At 42.0% G+C, this 22,003-nt stretch overlaps 1 protein-coding gene across 1 annotated transcript in view; it reads right to left on the bottom strand.

The window, feature by feature from the left end:
• The window catches only part of LOC109930468 (zona pellucida-binding protein 2), a 30,375-nt gene that overhangs the window by 7,459 nt on the left and 913 nt on the right, over positions 1-22,003 (bottom strand). Inside the window, exons 2-4 of the mRNA XM_048614432.1 lie at positions 18,454-18,528; positions 16,468-16,593; positions 1,404-1,564 (exon numbers count right to left, since the gene is read on the bottom strand). Of these exons, the coding sequence (XP_048470389.1) occupies positions 1,404-1,564; positions 16,468-16,593; positions 18,454-18,528 (362 nt within the window). The remainder of the gene's footprint in view (positions 1-1,403; positions 1,565-16,467; positions 16,594-18,453; positions 18,529-22,003) is intronic.

Genomic DNA, 22,003 nt, shown 5'->3' with positions numbered 1-22,003 from the left:
TGATGTTTCGGGCCTAGACCCTTCTTCAGAAGGCCCGAAACGTCAGCCTTCCTGCTCCTCTGATGCTGCTTGGCCTGCTGTGTTCATCCAGCTCTACACCTTGTTATCTCACAAAAATTCAAACTGGGTTGGGAGCTTTGACATTTTTTCCTATATACCAGGCTTTTATGACATCTATGAAACAAAAACAGAAATTGCTGGAAAAACTCAACATGTCTGGCAGCATCTATGGAGAGAAATCAGAATTAACGTTTTGGGTCTAGTGACCCTTCTTCAGAAATTTTATGACAACTCAGTAGTTTCATGAACATCATTATTCAGACTGGGCTTTTAAGTTCACATCTATCAACAGTTCAGCTTCACTGAGAGCCCACCAACATCTATAGCTCACTCCCAACTACTATTCAATTCTATTGAGAACTCATCCTATCTACAGCATGGCACCTGTGAGAGTCTAGGAACATCAATAACCCAATAACACAGCTGGCTTCCACCCCTAATAACTCAGCCACAAGTCGAGGACAAGAACTGCCACATCATGAATGTCACTCTCTAGTCAGTAGTGTAAGGATGACTTGTATTACTTTCCTTATTTCAGGGAGAATCAAACCATGCTGCATTGCTTTAGGGGAACCTAGAGATCAACTGGTACCTGACAGAGGTGAATAAACTCCAGCATTAAGCATGGATCACTTCAGAATCAACCATGTGAGGGACTGGAGTTATTGATGTAACTAGGCTTTCCAACAATCTGACAGTTTTGAATTCATTTTTACTGATACTGTTTATTTTCGTATTTATTTTTGAATTGAATTCCATATCTGAGATACCATTGATAGATTTGAACAGTTGTGTTTTGGATTACTAATCTTGTGATACAGTCACTACAGTAGTACTCACTGCAAGAAAGCTGAGGAACAGTGTTAATGAGTATGCAATGCAACCTGTACCAAGGATTTCAGTGTCAGTGAAATGGAGATAGTGAAACTTTATTATAGATTATAAATATAACTTGTTGGTAGCTGAGCAGTCCAGTTTATTGTGAGCCTATTCTACTTCTCAGGAACCTGTTAAACTTAAATGAAATGGCCCTGAATCTCCCGAAGAGATGTCCTAATGTAATGCTGTAACTTCAATGGGAGATCAACAATTCCCACTGAAACAATATTTTCAGCTGTGTTACTTTAGGAAATACATAGGATTTCAGGAGATCATCTGTGAAAATATAGATTCTTATATTTTTTTCTGGTGTAATCTGGGATCACTGCAATTGATTGAGAACAATATGGCCCAAATTCTCTTTGCATGGAAATTCTCCCAGTCTTCACTGTAATCTCAATGTTAAGAGCTGAAAATATGGAAATTCAGATTCTGTGTATAGAAACATGCTCCTTGACTTTCACCCGGTGTTTACCATATGCTGAGAACTTCATATCAAGGAATATTTCCTTGTTCTTCTCCACATCCTTGTAGGAAACTGTGCATGTATAATCTCCTGACATGAACTTGTCAAAGGATCTCAGTATAAGGCCTCCTGTTTCAGATATCCTTACATAAGGCTCCCCTAAAAAAGAACACATAAAATCCACTGTTAGCACAAAACTCTGTAAAATTAATAATTTGTAGCACTCGTTCCACAACACCATGGGAGTACAAGCTTCGGTTTATCAGAAAACATCTACAACAATAGTGACTGCAGCTATTATAAAGCTTAAGGAATTATTAAAGAATACTGTCTTGAGACAGAGAAAGTTAACTGGATTGTCAAATATCACGAGGCCAAAGGATGAGATGATGTTTATGTAACATAGTTGAGTTTCAGTTATTTTGTACCAAAGGCAACCTCTTTGTCATGGTGTCAAATGGTCAAATAAGAACAGAAAGCAGTGTTACTGACAACTTTTCAGAGGCAGTTATCAACCAGAGTATTTCACTTAATAGGCCAAAAGATGAAGCAAATTAAAATGGGAAAGGAGGCTTTCAGTGTAAGTTGCTGGGAACTCAGAACTGGCACATTCCTTTAAGGATGAAAGATAAGTATGGCAAGTTTAAGGAACCTTGGATAACGAGAAATATTGTGAACCTAATCAAAAAGAGAAAGGAAGCATTTATCAAGGCTAGGAGGCAGGGAACACATGAAGCAAGGGCGGAATACAAGGAACGTCGAAAGAAACTTAAGCAAGGAGTCAGGAGGACTAAAAGGGGTCATGAAAAGTCATTGGCCAACAGGATTAAGGAAAATCCCAAGGCTTTTTACACATACATAAAGCACAAGAGGGTAGCCAGGTAGAGGGCTGGCCCACTCAAGGACAGGGAAGGGAATTTATGTGTGGAGCAAAGGAAATGGGCAACGTGTTAAATGAGTACTTTGCATCAGTATTCACCACAGAGAAGGACTTGGTGGATGATGAGTCTGGGGAAGGGTGTGTAGATAGTTTGGGCCATGTTGAGATCAAAAGGGAGGAGGTATTGGGGGTCTTGAAAAACATTAAGGTAGACAAGTCCCCAGGGCCTGATGGGATATACCTCAGAATACTGGGAGAAGCAAAGGAGGAAACTGCTGGGGCCTTGAGGGAAATCTTTGTATCCTCACTGGCTACAGGGGAGGTCCCAGAGGATTGGAGAATAGCCACTGTCATTCCTTTGTTTAAGAAGGGTGGCAAGGATAATCCAGCTAATTACAGGTCAGTGACCCTTACATCACTGGTAGGGAAATTATTGGAGAGGATTCTTCGAGGCAGGATTTACTCCCACCTGGAAATCAATGGGCGTATTAGTGAGAGCCAACATGGTTTTGTGAAGGGGAGATCATGTTTCACTGACTTGGTTGAGTTTTTTGAGGAAGTAACGAAGATGATCGATGATGGTAAGGCAGTGGATGTTGTCTACATGGACTTCAGTTCGGCCTTTGACAAGGTCCCTCATGGCAGGCTGATACAGAAAGTAAAGTTGCACAGGGTCAGAGGTGAGCTTGCAAGATGGATAAAAAACTGGCTCAGTCACAGAAGACAGAGGGTAGCAGTGGAAGGGCGCGTTTCTGAATGGAGGACTGTGACTAGTGGCGTTCCTCAGGGATCAGTGTTGGGACCTTTGCTGTTTGTAATATATATAAATGATCTGGACGAGAATGTAACTGGTCTGATTAGTAAGTTTGCCGATGACACAAAAGTTGCTGGAATTGTGGATAGCGATGAGGACCATCAAAAGATACAGATGGATATAGATCGGTTGGTGACCTGAGCAGAGAGATGGCAGATGGAGTTTAATCCGGAAAAAAGTGAGGTAGTGCATTTTGGAAAGTCCAATCCAGATGGAAAATATACAGTAAATGGCAGAACCCTTAACAGTACTGATAGGCAGCGGGATCTGGGTGTACAGGTACGAAGGTCACTGAAAGTGGCAACGCAAGTGGAAAAGGTAGTCAACAAGGCATGTGGCATGCTTGCCTTCATCGGCCGGGGCATTGAGTTTAAAAATGGCAGGTAATGTTGCAGCTTTATAGAACCTTAGTTAGGCCACATTTGGAATATTGTGTTCAATTCTGGTCGCCACACTACCAGAAGGATGTGGTGGCTTTGGAGAAGGTACAGAAAAGATTTACCAGGATGTTGCCTGGTATGGTGGGCATTAGCTATGAGGAGAGGTTGGAGAAACTTGGGTTGTTCTCACTGGAACGATGGAGGTTGAGGGGCAACCTGATAGAGGTCTACAAGATTATGAAGGGCACAGACAGAGTGGACAGTCAGAAGTTTTTTCCCAGGGTGGAAGAGTCAGTTACCAGGGGCCATGGGTTTAAGGTGCGAGGGGCAAGGTTTAAAGGTGATGTACAAGGCAAATATTTTACACAGAGAGTGGTGGGTGCCTGGAACTCTCTGCCAGGGGAGGTAGTGAAAGCAGATACGATAGTGACTTTTAAAGGGTGTCTTGACAAATATATGAATAGGATCGGAATAGAGGGATACGGTCCCCAGAAGGGTAGGGGGTTTTAGTTGTGACAGGCAGCAAGTTGGTGCAGGCTTGGAGGGCCAAAGGGCCTGTTCCTGTACTGCAATTTTCTTTGTTCTTTGACATCACATGAAGATGTTTTGAGTAAACTTCATTCTTGGAAGAGCCCATTTGCAAAAGGCATCACAAGGCTGGCATTTCAGGAACTACAGCTGTTCTGATGCAATAAACAAGGAAAATAGCAAACAGCCAGCCTATGCTTTCCAAGAAGCACTCTCTTCTCTGATATCTGTTGACTCCTACTGTTACCATAAAAATTCTCTCACTCACATTATTTTCCAACGCTCAACCTTATCCCTCTCTTAGAAATTTTGCTCACTGGCAAGGCAATTGCTCCCCAATTCCTTCCTTCTCAATCTATCCAGAACTCCCAGCTCGCAACCGTCATCCTAGCCTTGCACTATTGCTAGTTAAGATCCTCCTAAGAAATACTACTGTTCCACTCTTTTCTTGTCTATCTGCTACTCACTATTAAAATCGTCCATGTCCAAATCAGTTCACCATGTGCACTAGTTACACTCCAATTCCAACTCCCCATCACTTATCTCAACTCCAACCTGACAAACTGCTTTTCGAACATTAAATCATGGATTACTGACATTATGTGAATGGACACCAAAAAGACTAAAGCCACCATCTAAGATGAACCAGACCATTTTAAACATTTTAACTCAATGAGGCAAGGGTGCAGGGATATTAATCTTAGATTGACATTGTAAATAGTGATAAATGATCACTCATCTATAACACATCTCTCCCAATGTTCATGTCCTGAATGTGTGTGATCCAATATTGCCAAGGTTACGTTATTGACCAAAGTCATGATTATTTGTATTCCACGGTGTCTTGTGGGCTATAAACTGAGCTCCAAGCCCCAAGTTACTCCCTTTACCAGGAACACTTATTTTCCTGTCCATATTACTACTTGTGGTGCAGTGCTATTGTTCATGTCAGTCACTAAGGCTGGGATGCAAGTCCCACCTTGGTCCAGAGGTTTGTTCCAATACATCTGAACAGATTGATTTAAAACTATTTACAATATTGCCTGCCTGTGTTGCTAGCCCACTCATATTAATGTTAAAACCTGCATTCTTGCTTTTGTCATCTCTAGATTTGCATGCAAAGACGTTCAATTTAACCAAGCTCAAGCACCTCTAGAAACACATGCAATGTGTTTATTAGATTGGGTGCTGCAGAGGCACCCCTGATGACAATCTAAAACAGATAAGATCCCCTGACGATATTAATAAAGGCCAACATGTGTTCTGAAATCTAAACAGGAAATGGCTGTACTTGGTGGAGTATGTGCAAGTCTAATCTATATGTAATCCAACCAGGGTTCAGTTTTTAAAGAAACCATGGGAGATCACTACCTAAAACAGGGTATTAAAATTTTATTTGGAAAAACTATCAGCCGCAGATTGGTCCCTGCCAACTGGACTCACAATAGATCCTCAGAGAGAGTTTCAGCCTGCTGATCTTCTATACCTCTTACACTCACATTCTGTGGTTGGACGAACTGCATCAGGATAATCAATGAACAAAGCTGGGAATGAATTTGTCTTAATCCTGCCACCAGCCTCTTTAAGCCCATATTATGGTGCAGTGGTGGTGTCCCTAACCCTGGGAACGGGGGGCCCGGGTTCAAGTTCTACCTGCTCCAGAGATGTGTAGTAACATCTCAGAACAGGTTGTTTAGCAAAATAGGTAAGCACATACAATATATAGAACAGATAGTATATTGTGGGTCTTATCCAGATCAGATACTGCAGTGCGTGCTGAATCTTGATTGAATTGTTCAATGTGTATGTGGATTAGATTATTCAGTGTGTGCTATATCCGGATTGGATTGTTTGGTGCATACTGTATCAGGATTGGGCATGATCTATGTGCAGATCGACTGTTGGTTCTCCTTGATGGGATCCTAGTGTGCACCTCAACAAGTTCCACCATGCCCAAAATTCAACCACCTTGAAATCTGTCTTGCAATAATAACTTTCCAACCATTCCATTCCTCAACAATTTATATCAGCTCCCATCACAGAAAGCATTAGAGTCAAACAGCTCAATATTTCCATCAACGCATTGATCACCCAATCTCTACAAATTTCCCATGTTGATCACTGCACCCACTAGCTCTCAAACTCTACTGTTCATTGCCCATGTTCTGACACAGGTTTAATACATCTTGAACCTCCATTCTGGACCCCTCACTTAAATCTTCTCAGCTCTTTGATAAAGCCTTTAATTACACCTGATCTCTCCCTTCATGTCTCAGCATTCATTCTAGTTTCTATACTAACATGTGAGGTAGGATATTTTCTTTGCAGCACAAGTAAAGGTAAAATCACCCTAGCCCCATAAGACTGCTTTATCATAAGGGAGAGATGGCTGGTGGTGAGTTTAGCCTGAGGATCACCACACCTCAGGCGGGGAGTGAGGTTGAGCAGGCAGAACTTTCATCGTGACCTCAGTCAATACAGAAATTAAACACATACTGTCAGTGTCACATTGCGTCGCAAAACAGCTGTCTCGCCAACTGAGCTAACCAACCCCCTGGTATCATACATGCAGATTGTTGTTAATAATTAAGAAGACATAACTACATCACTGTGAAGAGGGCATTTTAATCCAATTCCTTTACCTGCATTGCTAAGTTTAATTTCACAAAGTAAAATAATCTAATACAGTCCACAGTGATCGGCTAGTAGACAACTCAAACACATATTTCATAAAATATAAACTGAATGATCCACAGCATGCACATGGCAGCACTGTTTGCACAAAGGGCCAATGTGTAATGTTGTGGAACCAGCTGCATGGATACCAAGATAAAACAAAAATCAAATATATAAAGCCAGAATTTTAATCATTTACCCAAAAATCATTGTTCTGAAACTGGACTGTGTGTGTCAGCATGTTATTTCACAGCGAGAGACCATTATAATCAGACCAGAGTAATCTTTCATAGGCAGGAACATTGGCATTTTGTAGCCTCTCCCTAAGTTAGGGTCATTTAGAACAAAAGTACATTTTCAGTGCTGCTCTAGTTGATAATAACACAGTAACAATCACAGTGAATTTGGGATCATTTTGAAACTATGGCAAAATTGTAAGTTGATGTGTTGCGGTAAACAGTGATATCACGGGTGGTGTACAAGGCTGTAGTTCTACTAATGTAAGGTGTACAATGTAGATTATAACTTTCTGTAACATGTGGGTACTTTAGGAACAGCCGTTATAATTCAAACTGGCATGTCTATATATGGAGAAAACGCCTCTTGAAAATGTTAGTTACCTGACAGGATTAATTGGTGCTATATTATAAATTTGTATGAATGTTGACGCATGAGTATTAACAAGAATTTTATGCATTGTAAATAAATTACTTAAAAATTTTTACAACCATAATTTGTTCCACACCTCCATTTATTAAATTAGTTGCAGTTATCTCATGAACGGGATGAAAACAGGAAATGTGCCCAAACTCCCTGCAATTGTACTTTAATATATAATCTCAGAGCAATATTGTTATCATGCATCAGAAGCAGCTAAATGCAGTAGAATTAATAATTATTTATAAATCAAACTTTTCAAAAATAGCCCTCCTGACTAGTTAACCACTCCCTTTGTCTACTCCAACACAGGTTCCACTAGATACAGTCACTGTCCATGTGTTCTGGAAAACCTTTCATCTTATAAGTCCACTCAGAGTGCAGGTCCTCGTTATCCTTACAAACTTGCCCTTTAAAGATTTTCAGAATGTTTTGCTATGTGAAAAATTGTTGAATACAGGTAATTGTTACTATCTTGTGAAAATACAGCACATTCTTTTTAAAAATTCCTTTCTGTACTTATATCTTGGACTGTTACATTCTCAAAGTCCAAAGCAGAAATATTGTGATAGAATGTGAAGCTGCTGCATGGTATTTCACAAACAAAACTCATAGGAAACTTTGAACATGATAGGAAAAAGCTCAGTTTTCAAATGAAATTCAAGACCAAATGAGATGTTATGCACACTTTGAGCACTTGAGGGAGTCATAACTCATGTTTCACGGCACTTTGTTACTGCATCATAGGGCAGGATTTTTCGGAGGATTTTTCGTATGGCAGAGTTTCTGAAGAATTGGTGTGATATGTATTTCCACTGACCACGGAAAAATGGTTAATAATCAAGGATCACTAATTAACTGGAGACAGGACTTCCATCCCTCGTTTAGAGAGCTCTAGCAGAGACAGTGATAGCAGGCAAGGGCTGGGACAAGCCGTTCCCAGATCCTGCACCCTGAATCAGATGTGGGGCGGGGGTAGTGGTTGTGGTAGTGGTGGTCTGACAGCAAAGAGGAGATATGAGGCCTTGGGATGTTGGATAGGTAGTGATCGCGTGATGGGACCAAACAGGTAAGGGCCAAACTTAAAAGGGGTGTGGTCGACTGATGTGGAAAAGGGAGCCCTTAGGGAAGGTTTTACTGCCATGCATCTCTTTCCACCAAGCAGTGAGTTCTGCTAGGCTTCCTTCTGTCCCTGAATGTCACCCACCAGCCCCAGAATCTCCATATCCCTCATTCTGTGAAAGAACAATAAATCTGACTATTGAAGCTTTAAATACTTAAATGATGACATATCCATCAATCTCTGGAATAGAGAAATCCAAGGATTAATAACTCTCTTTTCAAGGATCAGCCCTTATCCTTAGACTATGCCCATGTTTTGGATTCCCCAACTAGTGGAAACCTTTCAGGGTCTACCTTGTCAAACAACTTCAGAATCCTGGATGTTTCAATGAAATTACCTCTCATTTTTCTAAATTCTGGGACAAGTAATCTAGAACACCAGGCTCCAATGTTCTGGGGGCATGGGTTTAAATTTCACCAATGGCAGGTTTTTAAAAATTTACTGGTGGGAAATGTGTGTTGCTGGCTGGTCCAAAATTTACTGTCCATCCCTAGTAGCCCATGACAAGATGGTGGTGAGCTGCTTTCTTGAATCGTTGCTGTCCATGTGCTGTAGGTCAACCTACAATGCTCTTATGAAGGGAATTCCACAATTTGGACCTAGTGACACTGAAGGAATGGTGATATATTTCCAAGGTGGCACAGTAGTTACCACTGCTGCCTCACAGCACTAGGGACTTGGGTTTGTTTCCAGCCTTGGATGACTGTGTGGAGTCTGCATGTTCTTCTAGTGTCTGTGCGCATTTCCTACGGGTGCACAGGTTTCCTCCCACAGTCCAAATATATGCAGGTTTAGTGGATTGGCCATGGTAAAATTGCCTTGTGGTGTCCAAGGATGTGCAGGTTAGGTGGATTAGCCGTGGTAGGTGCATGGTTACAGGGATAGGGTAGGGCTCTGAGTGGGATGGCTCTTCAGGAGGTTGGTGTAGACTCAATGGATTGAATGGCCTCTTTCTGCACCAATCATTCTATTTTTAAAAAAGTCAAACTGTTGAATGGCTTAGAGAGGAACCCATGTATCTGCTGCCCTTGTCCTTCCAGATGGAAGTGGTTGCAGATTTGGAAGGTGGTGAAGTTTGAATTCAACGAAAATCTGGAATTAAAGACAGGCCTAATGGTGACCACATGTAACATATAGTGCGTCTGTTGTAAAAAACCTATCTCGTTCACTAAAGGCCTTCAGAGAAATTTGTCATCCTTATTAGTTTAGTTTACATATGACTGCAGATCCACTGCAATGTGGTTGACTCTTAGCTGCCTTCAAATAGCCTAGTAAGTCACTCACTACCATGGTAATTAGGGATAAATACTGGCAAGTTTATTTCCTCCAAATGACCATTTAATTTTCTCTTGAAATCACTGATCATTTCTGCTTCCAATATTCTTGTAGATGCAGATTCAAGATCATTACAACTCACTATATAAAAATGGTCTTCCAAAGATTTTATCGGGATGTTGGGCCCAAGTACTTAAATCTGTGTAAAACAGATTTTCTTACCTCATCTAAACCTATCATAATCCCATATGTGCCAAATTTCCCCTCAATTTCCTGTTACAAAGAAAAGAATAACATTGTAACATTGTAGCTAAAACCACTAATTTACAGAACCATTCGGCTAAATCTTCTCTGCACCCTCTAAATGACCCTCACTGACCTTCCCGTGACCAGGAATGGATGCAATATTTGTCATCTGGCCAGGTAAAAGTTCAGCATAACTCCCTGTTTTATCCTCAATACCTTTACTTACGAAACCCAAGATACCAAATGCTTTACTAAGCATTTCAATATGTCATGCCATCTTCAAAAACAGGTCATGTTTTTGCATATGAATCTCCATGAACCTTCCTCTCTGTCCTTGTACATTCTACAGCAATGGGCCATTTCACCCTGCTTCCTGTAAATACTCTATTCCATTCTCCCAGTTCCTCCGTCTCCATTGCATCTGTTCCAATGATGCCAACTTCGACGAGGGAGCCTCCGAAATGTCCACCTTCTTCTCAACCGAGGACGCCCCAGCACCGTTGATAACACCATTTCTGAAAGGGCCCTCAGCCAGGTCTGACCCATCTCCCACACTTCAGCCTTCACCCCCCTTCCCTCCAGTAACAGTGATAGGATTACCCTTGTCCTTACCTACTATCCCACCAGCAAACACATCCAGAGAATCATTAGCTGCCATTTCCACCACCTCCGGCAAGGTGCCACCACCAGACACATATTTCCCGCGGACACCACTTCCTCTGGGACACCCGGGTCCATTCTTCCTTCACTCCCCCCTCACAGCCACAGCACCTTCCCCTGCAACTGCAGAAGGTGTAACACCTGTTTGTTTACTTCTTCCCTCCTCAGTATCCAAAGGCCCAAACACAGCTTCCAGGTGAAGGAGCCCTTTACCTGCACTTCACTCAATCTAGTCTACTACATTCACAATGTGGTCTCTTCTACATTGGGGAAACGTAACGTAGACTGCGAGACCGCTTCGCAGGATACCCACGTTCTGTCCACAAAAAACACCATGAGCTTTTGGTTGCCTGCCACGTCAACACCACCCCATTCCCTGGCCAATATCTCTGTCTCAGGCTTGCTGCAGTGCTCCAGCGAAGCTCAGTACAAGCTGGAAGAACAGGACCTCATTTTACACCTGGGGTCCTTGCAGCCTTCTGGACTCAATATCGAGCTCAACAACTTTGGGTCTTGAGCTGTCCCATGTCCTTATCCCAACCCTCACACACCAGGCCTCGTTATCACATAGTCTGCTATTAGACACGACCCATTGTTAGCCATTAACAGATCCCATTGATAGGTATTCACCCTCCTAGCCGGCTCGTTATCCACTCCTTTGTCTGTCCAACTGTTCTTCTCTCTCTCAATAAAAACTGAAAGAAATGCGGATGCTGTAAATCAGGAACAAAACCAGAAGTTGTTGGAAAAGCTCAGCACGTCTGGCAGCATCTGTGGAGAAAAAAATCAGAGTTAACGTTTGGGTCCGGTGACCCTTCCTCAGACCTGCTGAGCTTTTCCACCAACTTCTGTTTTTGTTCTTCTCTCCCTTTGGGCTCTATCCACACCTATTGTTTACTCCTTACCCCTCCAGCCACCCTTCCTTCTGCATATAAACCGAAATTTTCTGAGCTACCATCAGTTCTGAGGAAGAGTTCCTGGATCCGAACCATAACTCTGATTTCTCCCCACAGATGCCGCCAGACCTGCTGAGCTTTTCCAGCAATTTCTGTTTTTGTTTCTGATTCACAGATCCTCAGTTCTTTCCATTACGTCTACATTGCTTTGCCCTAATCCCATTGCAAAAAATGTATCCACTCATGTCCTGATATTAAATTCCACCTGCTATTCATGTGCTCATTCTGCTATCATATGTGACCTGTTGCATTCGATTCATATCACATTTGACACTCCTTAAAGTTCCACATCATCAGCATATTTTGCCATGCGTTCTAACAACAACTTATATGTATTTAGCATTTTTAATGTAAAGAAATGGCCCAAGGCATATCAAAGCAATGTTATGAAATAAAGTATGACATTGAGCCCAATAAAGAGACCTGAGCTGGATTTAATATAGCATGTTGTGGCTCTTCATTGAAGGAGAAGCTGCACATTAGTCTCCCAGTGGTAAGCCACAATCAGGTGAGGAAGAATGAATCAGTTTTCCTCTTGCTAATCCTGTTAGTTGGTCACAACATTTTATTTATTTTCAATATGTAGCTACCACATGTCAATTAAAACACAGTACTAGTCAAAATTAACAAGCTAATTACAAGGTTTGCTTGAGATGGATATAACAGAGGCAATTTACTACCCATTGTCAGAGATATACAGCACGGAAACAGACCCTTTGGTCCAACTCATACATGCCGACCAGATATCCTGTATAAATCTAGTCCCATTTGCCAGCATTTAGCACATATCCCTCTAAACCCTTCCTATTCATATACTCATCCAGATGCCTTTTAAATACTGTAATTGTACCAGCCTCCACCACTTCCTCTGGCAGCTCATTCCATATATGCGCCACCCTCTGCGTGAAAAAATTGCCCCTTAGGTTTCTTTTATATCTTTCCCCTCTCACCTTAAACCTATACCCTCTAGTTTTGGACACCCCACCCCAGGGAAAAGACCTTGCCTATTTACCCTATCCATACCCTCATGATTTTATAAACCTCTATAAGGTCACCCCTCAGCCTCCGATGCTCCAGGGAAAATAGCCCCAGCGTATTCAAACTCTCCCTTTAGCTCAAACTCACTGACTCCAAGAAAACTAAAACGCAACATCAAACACACACACAAACATAGGTATAAGGTTTAAAAGGAATGCGTGTCTGCTATACACAAAGGCTACACAATTCAAAAGTACTTGGGAGTCTTTGAACTGTTAAATTTTTAGCAGGAGACCACAGTTGTTTAGTTATTGATTTGTGGCAAGACTTGTAGATAACTTTGATTTCTTCATACATGGATGTTTTCTCAATTTGCTTTTCCACTGTGTGTTGTCTTTGGAGAGGCTGAGAGAAATGGAGAAAGAGAAACTTCCAGTTCTTTTGTTTCAAATTCATTTTTTCTACTCTCTGCTCTGCCAGGCAGCTACTGAAATATATTCCCAAGTCTAGCTCTATTGTCTTCCAATGCCAGCAAACCAGGCGACACTTTCATCTTCCAAAATATGCAATTATCATATAAATGTGAATTAAAATTTGCTGACTTGCAGGTGCCTGGTTTTGATGTCGTTAGAAAAAATGGCTTTTTCTGTGCTCATGCCTTTTTAGATCACTATATGCCCTTTTCAAAAAAAAATTTTTAGTCTATGAAAGATCTCAGGTGTAACAATTAGATGATGGAAGCTAAAATTTTATAGTCTATATTTGTTCCACTGTGATAGTGTAGAAGAATCCAGTGATTAAGATAGAAGCAGGAATGGGCCCATGGAAGAAACATGTCTGTTCATGGTATTTTGTCAATGGTTCATTTTTTGGATATTGACTCATTGGATGTGCGTGTCTTTTACTGCCTGTCCCAAGTTGCCCTTGGGAAGGTAGTGATGAGTTGCCTTCTTGAACCTGAACAGTCCATTTAGTGTGGGTCCCTCCAAAATGCTGTTAGGGAGTTCCAGCATTTTGACCTGGCGACACGAAAGGAATAACCATATATTTCGAAGTCAGGATGGTGAGTGGCTTGGAGAGGAACTTGCAAATAGTTCGCCTGTATCCACTGCCCTTGACTTTGTAGAGGGTTGTAGGCTTGGGTTTGGAAGGAACTGTTTTAGGAGCCATGGTAAATTTCTGCTGAGTGTCTTGTAGGTGGTATATATTGCTCCTGTTGAGCATTATTGAGCCAGTTGACACCAGCCATTCCTGAGCTCACCAGAGTTTAGTGATAGTTCAGGGATTAAATGTGAATGGCATGTTTTCCTCTACCTCCAGAAGTCTGGCAGGCAAATCCAGCATTGAGAAAGAGAGTGACCATTGAAAACCATCCCTCCCTTACCTTCCCCACCCACATGCTCACGCAATCTCTCCCCATCTCCTCAAGCCACATTCAGTCACCTGGGCCTCGGTCCCTCGGCAATCCTTAAGTTTCTCCCTGAGTGCATTCCTGGCACTGTTACCCATGATACTGGTTGTAATTGAAAGCTGCTGACCTTGCATTAGCACAGAGCTCTGAGTGCACAAATTTCTCCACCTCAGCACCTAAATTTGAGGAAATCCTGACAGTGGCAACAGTCAAGACTACCCATGCACTATGTGTTTCCCACTGCTTCTGCATCTGGTAAATTCCACCCATAGGTCAGGTGACCAAACGTTTTGTCTTAAGCAGTGATTTGAAGAAGAAAAGTGCGATAGTGAGAAGTGAGCTTTCATTAATAGAGGGATTGAGTTCAAGAACCGTGAAGTTATGCCCCAGCTATACAAAAGCCTGGTTTGGCCACATCTGGAGTATTGTGTCCAGTTCTGGTCACCTCATTACAGGAAAGATGTGGAAGCATTGGAAAAGGTGCACAGGAGATTTACCAGGATGTTGTCTGGAATGGAGGGATGGTCTTACGAGGAAAAGTTGAGAGAGCTAGGGCTTTTCTCTTTAGAACGACGAAGGATGAGAGGTGACTTGATAGAGGTGTACAAAATGATCAGAGGTATAGATAGAGTAGACAGCCAGAGACTTTTTCCTAGGGTGGAGGTAGCTTTTACGAGGGGACATAGTTTTAAAGTGAAAGGAGGTAGATATCGGGGAGACGTCAGAGGTAGGTTCTTTACTCAGAGAGTGGTAGGGGCGTGGAATGCATTGCCGGCGAGGGTAGTGGAGTCAGCCTCATTAGGGGCATTTAAGCGGCTATTAGATAGGCATATAGATGATAGTATAAAGTAGTGGTGGAGGTTAGATAGACCTTCGGTTTCGGGTAAAAGTTCGGCACAATATCATGGGCCGAAGGGCCTGTACTGTGCTGTACTGTTCTATGTTCTATAAAGGTGGAGAGGTGAGGGGACCAAATCAAGAACTCTTGGACTTGGCAATTAAAGAAATGGCCACCGATGGTGGACAAGTCATTGATATAGTATCAAGAAAAGCAGTAGTCCTGGCATTGAACCTTGGGAACAACACTGTTTACCACCTCAAACCTAAAATATAATCTGCTACCATGACCTGATTTTTTTCTATTCTTAAGACAATGTTATTTCTATCCAAGTTTTAGTGGATCACCTATTGCATGAACCACAATTGTGTTAACCAGGACTTTCTGTGGTACTTTGACAAATGCTCTGTAACATCCATGTAGTTAATTTCCAGTGCAATCTCTTCATCAATCTTCACTGTTAATTCATTTAAAATTCCAATTTGATTAGTCTAGCACACTACCTCTTACAAATCTGCGTGGTTCTTCTTAATAAACTCAAACTTTTTCATGTGTGTGTTGAATCTTTTCCCACAATTACAGGTTCTAAAACCTTACCCATTATTATCATCAAACCAACTGACCTTAAGATTGTCCTTCAACCCTTTCTCAAAGAAGGGTTTCATATTTGCTCTCTCCAATTTTCTGAGACTTCCCAAATACCTAGGGCACATGGAAAGAATATGGCAAATCCTTGCACTATCTCCATTCCAACTTCATTTAAAAATCTGATGTCAGCCACCCAAAACCAGTGACTTATTTATCTCAGCATAGCAAGCCTTTCAAGTTCCTACTGCTGATTAGTTCCATGATTATCTTTACCACCTTGCTTCTATCAGCATTCTGTCAGCCTTCTTTTCCTAAATAAATACATTGTGTTTAATAAGTTCACTAAAGCTTTACATAATTAAAACACAGGTTTTCGATCACAATTGTGGTTTATGACTAAATTTGTGAAAACATAGATGGCAGAAAAGGAAATCTTGCAAAGCATGGATAACTTTGACAAATGTAATGGCTGGAGTATCTCTCAAGAACATTGGTTTCTTGCTTAGACAAGATAGTGCTTTACAAGATGCTATAAATGGGTAAAACAAACTATTACGACCAAGGTTGGAAGTGTACACCGATTTTTTTCTAGTCCCAATTTTCACTGGTCATAATAAATTTAAAATTTAACCAAATTGACAATTTAGCTATTTAATAGGTCTCAGACTGTATCTGGTTTATATTAGAAACAATTCAGCCAGATTTCCGTTGTCAACAAAGAATAACCAGTTTATTAAAAATAAAACTCAAGCAAACATGCAAACTTTATTGACGAGAAAAGGCTTAGTCTGTGAAAAGATAGAATTTTATTGTAACATCCAAAAATTAACATGAGACAAATATGGGTAACAGACAAAGTTTGGTCAAACATTCCACACAACACATAAAATAGCAAATGCAATCAACGTTGACCCATGGATTTCTCCCCTGGATGTTAATGACATTGCCGGTTCCCAAATCTCACATAAAACTGTAAATTTGTTTAATGCCAGAACAATTGACTGCTTGTGTTCAGTTTATACTGACCCCGGAGAAAAAGTAATGCATCTCACCTTTTATATTTCTTCCTGATGGGCCCACCCATATGAAATATGGATCGACTAATTCTTTTTCTGCAAGCTCCTGAGTTGTACAGAGAAGAGCTGGACTGTCATGGTACATCTTCACATAAACTTTTACTACAAAAGAGTCATTGAAGATTATCAAAACTGGCATTGTAGGATTACATGTATCATGTAACTGATAAACCGAAAGTTGAAAAATATCATAATCTACATCTCTTTGCACAAATTCTCTCCCCATTTCCAACTTGTGTACTGAAAATACTAATTCACACTGCAGTGCTCTGGATCTAGAAGTGGGAACATAATTAGGTGGGCTTATCTGTCATCCAAAACCCTGGCCCTTCCCACTTTTGCCCGAATTAAATTCTGGACCAAAGGGCCAAGCTCCATCTTTCGCTCTCTCACTAGTTAAGGTGCAAAAGTGGTCAATTATTGACTGGATGTGGGGCATTCTCTCTCAGTGGGTGGCTGCTGAGAGCCACCTTTCTGCTCTTGCTTCGGACTCCCTTGACCCCCTCTGTGACAACACCACATCAGAGCTGCCCTCATCCAACAAAATGCATTTTTCTCATGAGCAATCCCACATTCTGGCTCTTAGCAACAAGACTTTCCTCATTCTGGTTCCTAATTCCAGTAGAAAGCCTACAGAGAACCAGTCAGCTGCCTGATTGCCAGGGAATCTGGTAGGCTTTGCCATCTTCACAGGCCACGGGTTTCCCTCCTTCAAACTCTTCCATTTTTGTAGACTGTCTGAAAACAGGGATATCTTGGCCTAGAGTACAGTTCTAAAGGTCACCATGCCACTTTTTTTGTCTCAGCCTGAACAGCAACATGTCAGCAGCAGGCTAAGTCATCCTGACATTATTCTCCTCTCTAAATAAGAACCGAAAGAACTGTGGATGCTATAAATCAGGACCCAGCGGATGCAAAACGTAAACTCTTTTTTCCTTCACAGAGGCTGCCAGACCTGCTGAGCTTTTCCAGCAAACTTTGTTTTTGTTCATTATTCTTCTCTCCCTGACTTGAAACATACACACTTTCCAGCAGAGGTCACCGGATGGCAATTCAGAACAACTGACCTAGCAACCCTGAGGCCAACTGTATTTAACTGTTCCAGCTGAAATCTGTTAACATGGCACACAGGAAATGAAACCTCAGATTTTTTTGCCAGCATGTTTTATTATCTACATCTCTGAAAAAACATTATCAGTCATGTCTGCATCTAGGATATGAAGAATTTCAGGGTTGTTTGACTGATGAATACAACAGCTCCAAATAATTGTGACCAATACAGCCACTCTCGAGCTGTTCGTCAGACATGTGAACTGAAATATACAGTTAAAAAGGCGCAAGTGAGGTACAAATACATTAGCAGTTATTGATTCATCAGCACAAATATTGGGATGTTCTGACATACTGTAAGACAAAAACTGCTACAACAGAACAAACAGTAAATAAAATACCAAGGATACTAAGACAATGCAGGCACTGAGGTAATTATTTGGAAATGAGGCAGCAGCACAGTTGTCGATTTAGTATCAACAATTCTGTTTTGTTGCCAGCAGTGGCATTCATGGTAGACACTCAATGCAGTTGATGTGAAAGTTCAATAAAGAATTAACAAATAAGAATTAGTAAAATTGATCATATGAGAATGTACAATGTTAAATAACAAGGATCAAATGCAATAATATTTAAGAAGCAGAATCCAACGCATTCATATTTTTCGAGGTGGAAGATTTGGGTATTGTTTTGCATCAAATAATTTAAACAGGTCACATTGCCTGAGTTGCCTCCCTTCTTTGTCCCAATAAATCATTAACCCTGAAAAAATCTTTATAAGTTTCCTATCTACCATTGATTTGTTTCGCTATTTAGTTCCTTTTATTTTCAGATTTTGCATCATGTACCATTCTCACCAAGATAACTTGTGCCAGTCATTACTCTGCTTCTCCCATTCTTGCTTTTAGTTACCTGGTCTGTTGCTGTTGCCATAAATTTCTTGGATATGTTCAATATGTGTGATGTCAATTACACCAGTAGCTCTACCTGTTTTAATAACAAACAGTAACCGTTGTAATTTCATTGCCTACAGGATTTTATATAGATTTTTAAAAGTAGTTGAAGATTATTTGTCTATTGAGTCTTGGAGGTGACACATCTGTAAACCCTAAATACACAGAATAGCAGGTCAGATTTAGAAACGGCAGTTACTTACTTAAAGTTGCCTAACTCAAAGTTTAAATTGGTCCATAACTGGGTGAGTCTATAGGTGTGAGGTTGGAAAAGCACAGCAGGTCTGACAGCATCCGAGGAGCAGGAAAGTCAATGCTTTGGAACGAAACGTTGATTTTCCTGCTCCTCGGATGCTGTCTGACCTGCTGTGCTTTTCCAGCCTCACATTTATAGACTCTGGTTTCCAGCATCTGCAGTCCTTATTGTCTCCTATAATTGGATGAGATGTAAGCCCATCTGAAGTGGCTGGAAGGCTACTTAATTATTCAAAAGAGATCCTATCCCAATTGTATAAATGGCACTGCATACATTCCACCCATCTGTACCCGGCATTGAATGAATCATTAAAATAACGATCGGTAGTCCCTCTTTTTTTTTGGTGGTAATATTTTGATTTTTCATGTATTGCAGAGAAGCGAAAGGAACAATTGTAAGTCAGCAGATGTCAGGCTGGACAGGTTACATTTCAGTAGATGGGAAGGATACCCACAAAAAATCATCAGTTCCTTCTTTCAGTTTCTCTCCATTTAGATAAAACACTGTTATATGTCCTTTATCACAGAAACAATGACAAGCTAGGTAGAGACAGTAAGAACTGTCAATGCTGGAGTCAGAGATAACACAGTGTCGAGCTGGAGGAACACAGCAGGCCAGGCAGCAGAGGAGCAAGAAAGTTGACGTTTTGGGTCGGGACCCTTCTTCAGAAAATTTTCTGACCCGAAACGTCAACTTTCTTGCTCCTCTGATGTTGCCTGGCCTAACAAAATAGGTAGGTTTCTGGGAAATAACCACTGAAAGATCTGCAGTGAATTCTGACTGATCAAACACAAGCAGCAGACACATCAAATGCCAAGAATACTGATATTTTCATAAGATCTATTTCATAAAACTGATGCATACTTTGAGAGTATGGACAATATACAAATATGAAGAGGAGCAATGGAGGATTAAGCAGTGGTAGAACAGCGATTGGGAAATGTAAGATTGGACAGTGGACTCTTGTACAATGGGTGATAGGTCTGTGAGGGACTGGCCAATGTGAAAATGGGAGTTTGGGCATTACTAAAATGGGTACTGGGGGATTGGGCAGTCAGAGAACGGTTGGGGAGCAGGGAGGAAGTTAGGCAGCAGAGAATTGGGAAGATGGAAATCGAGGAATTGGGTAGTGAAAGGATGGCATTGACAGATGGGGCAGTGGGAGAATTCAGACTGAGCAGAGGAGGATTTAACAGTGGGGTCTGGATGATCAGGGATGGAAGATTGCGCAGTAGGGAATTGCAGACTGGGCAATGGGAGAACGCATACATGGCATAAGACGATGAAATCGAGGAGAATTAGGCCATTCAGCCCATGTGCTATGTCATTCAGTCGTGATTGATATGTTTCTCAACCCCAATCCTCTTACTTGTCCCATATCCTTTGATCCCTTATTAATCAAGAACCACCTATCTTGACTTAAATACACTCAATGACTTGACTTCCATGGTTTTCTGCAGCAATGGGTTCCACAGATTCACCAAAATTTGGCTGAAGAAATTTCTCCTCATCTCAGTGGTAAAGGGTCATCCCTTCACTCCAAGACTGTGCCCTAGAGTCATAGTCTCTTCTACTATTGGAAATATCTGCTCCAGGACAATACTCTATCCAGGACCCTCAATATTCTACAGGTTTCAATCAGATGCCCACTTCATCCTTCTGAAACTCCACTGAGTACAGACCCAGAGTCCTCAACTGCTCCTCATATGACAAGCCCTTCATCCCTGGGACCAATCTTGTAAACCTCCTCTGGACCCCCTCCAAGGCCAGCACATGTGATTTTTTAGATACAGGATGCCAAACTGCTCACAATATTCCAAATGTGGTCTGACCAGAGCTTTATACATCCTCAGTAGTACATTTCTGTTCTTGTATTCTTGCTCTCTCAAAATAACATTGCACATGCTTTCCTAACTGCCAACTGAACCTGCAAGTTAACCTTAAGAGAATCCTGAACTAGGACCTCTAAGACTTTTTATGCTTCATGTTTCCGAAGCCTTTCATGATTTAGAAAATAGTCTGTGCCTCTATTCTTCCTACCAAAGTGTACAACCTCACAACTGCCACATCTTTGCCCATTCTCCTAGCCTGGATGGCATGGTGGCATACTGCCCCACAGTGCCAGGACCCACATTTAATTCCAGTTGGACAACTGCCTGTGTGGAGTGCGCATGTTCACCACATGTCTGCATGGGTTTCCTCCTACAGACCAAAGATGGCAGGTTAGGTGAGTTAGCCATGTTAAAAATTACCCTGCAGTATTCAGGGATGGGCAGGTTACCATGGGCTGGCCATGGTAAAAACCCCACGTGGCGTTACAGGGATGTGATCGGAGGATGGATCTGGGCGGGATGGTCTTTGGAGGGTAGGTGGAGACTCAATGGTGAGAATAGCTTCCTTCTGCACTGTACGGATTCTACAATTCTTTGAGTCGTTTTGCAGCTTTGCTGCCTCAGCACTACCTGTCCCTCCACCTATCTTTCTTCATCTGCAAATTTAGCAGCAATGCCTCAGTTCCTTATTCCAAATCATTCATGTATAATGTAAATAGTTGTGGTCCCAACACGGAGAAGGAGAAAAGAGGCCGATCTGGACAGTTGGGACTGGGTAGTGTGGGATTTGACTGTCAGGACTGGGCTATGGAGAGTGGGAAGTGAGGGTCTGGGTAGATGGAGATGGGGGACTGGGCAGTGAAGGATTGAGATCTGGTCAGGAGGGTCTGAGCAGAGGGAGTCTGGTGAATTGGGAATTGGAGGCTGGGCAGAGAAAAATTGGGATCTGATACATAGGGCTCTGGAAGTGGGGTGTGGGAGGTTTGGAATTGGGGTCTGGTCAGTGGGGCTAAGGTCTATAGGCCAGGCTGACCAGAACCACACTTCTGCTGACAAGACGCGCCACTGACCTAGACCCCATCGCCCTCCTTGCTGACCAAACCCCCAACTGGCCAGATCCCTGACCCGCTGAGTAGACCTCCTCCCCCCACCACTTCAGAGACTTCACTGACCAGGTGGGGTGGGGTCAGCAGGGATAGGTCTAGTGAACCTTGGGTGGGTGGAGGAGGTGGCCTGAAGTTTCAGGGAGTCTGGTCAGCCAGGGTGGGAGTGGTTATCTTGTCAGTAGGGGAGGGGTCTGTGTTCAGCAGGGGGTGATCCTGAACAGCCTGTGGGGGTGGGGTTTGGTCAGCCTGTTGGGGCGGTGCGGTTTGGTCAGCCTGTAGGGGCGGTGGGGTTCAGTCAGCCTGTGGGGGGGGGTT

This window comes from Rhincodon typus, chromosome 30 (assembly GCF_021869965.1).
Source record: "Rhincodon typus isolate 14 chromosome 30, sRhiTyp1.1, whole genome shotgun sequence".
Classification (NCBI taxonomy): Eukaryota; Metazoa; Chordata; class Chondrichthyes; order Orectolobiformes; family Rhincodontidae; genus Rhincodon; species Rhincodon typus.
This window is presented reverse-complemented; position numbering and strand designations above follow the sequence as displayed.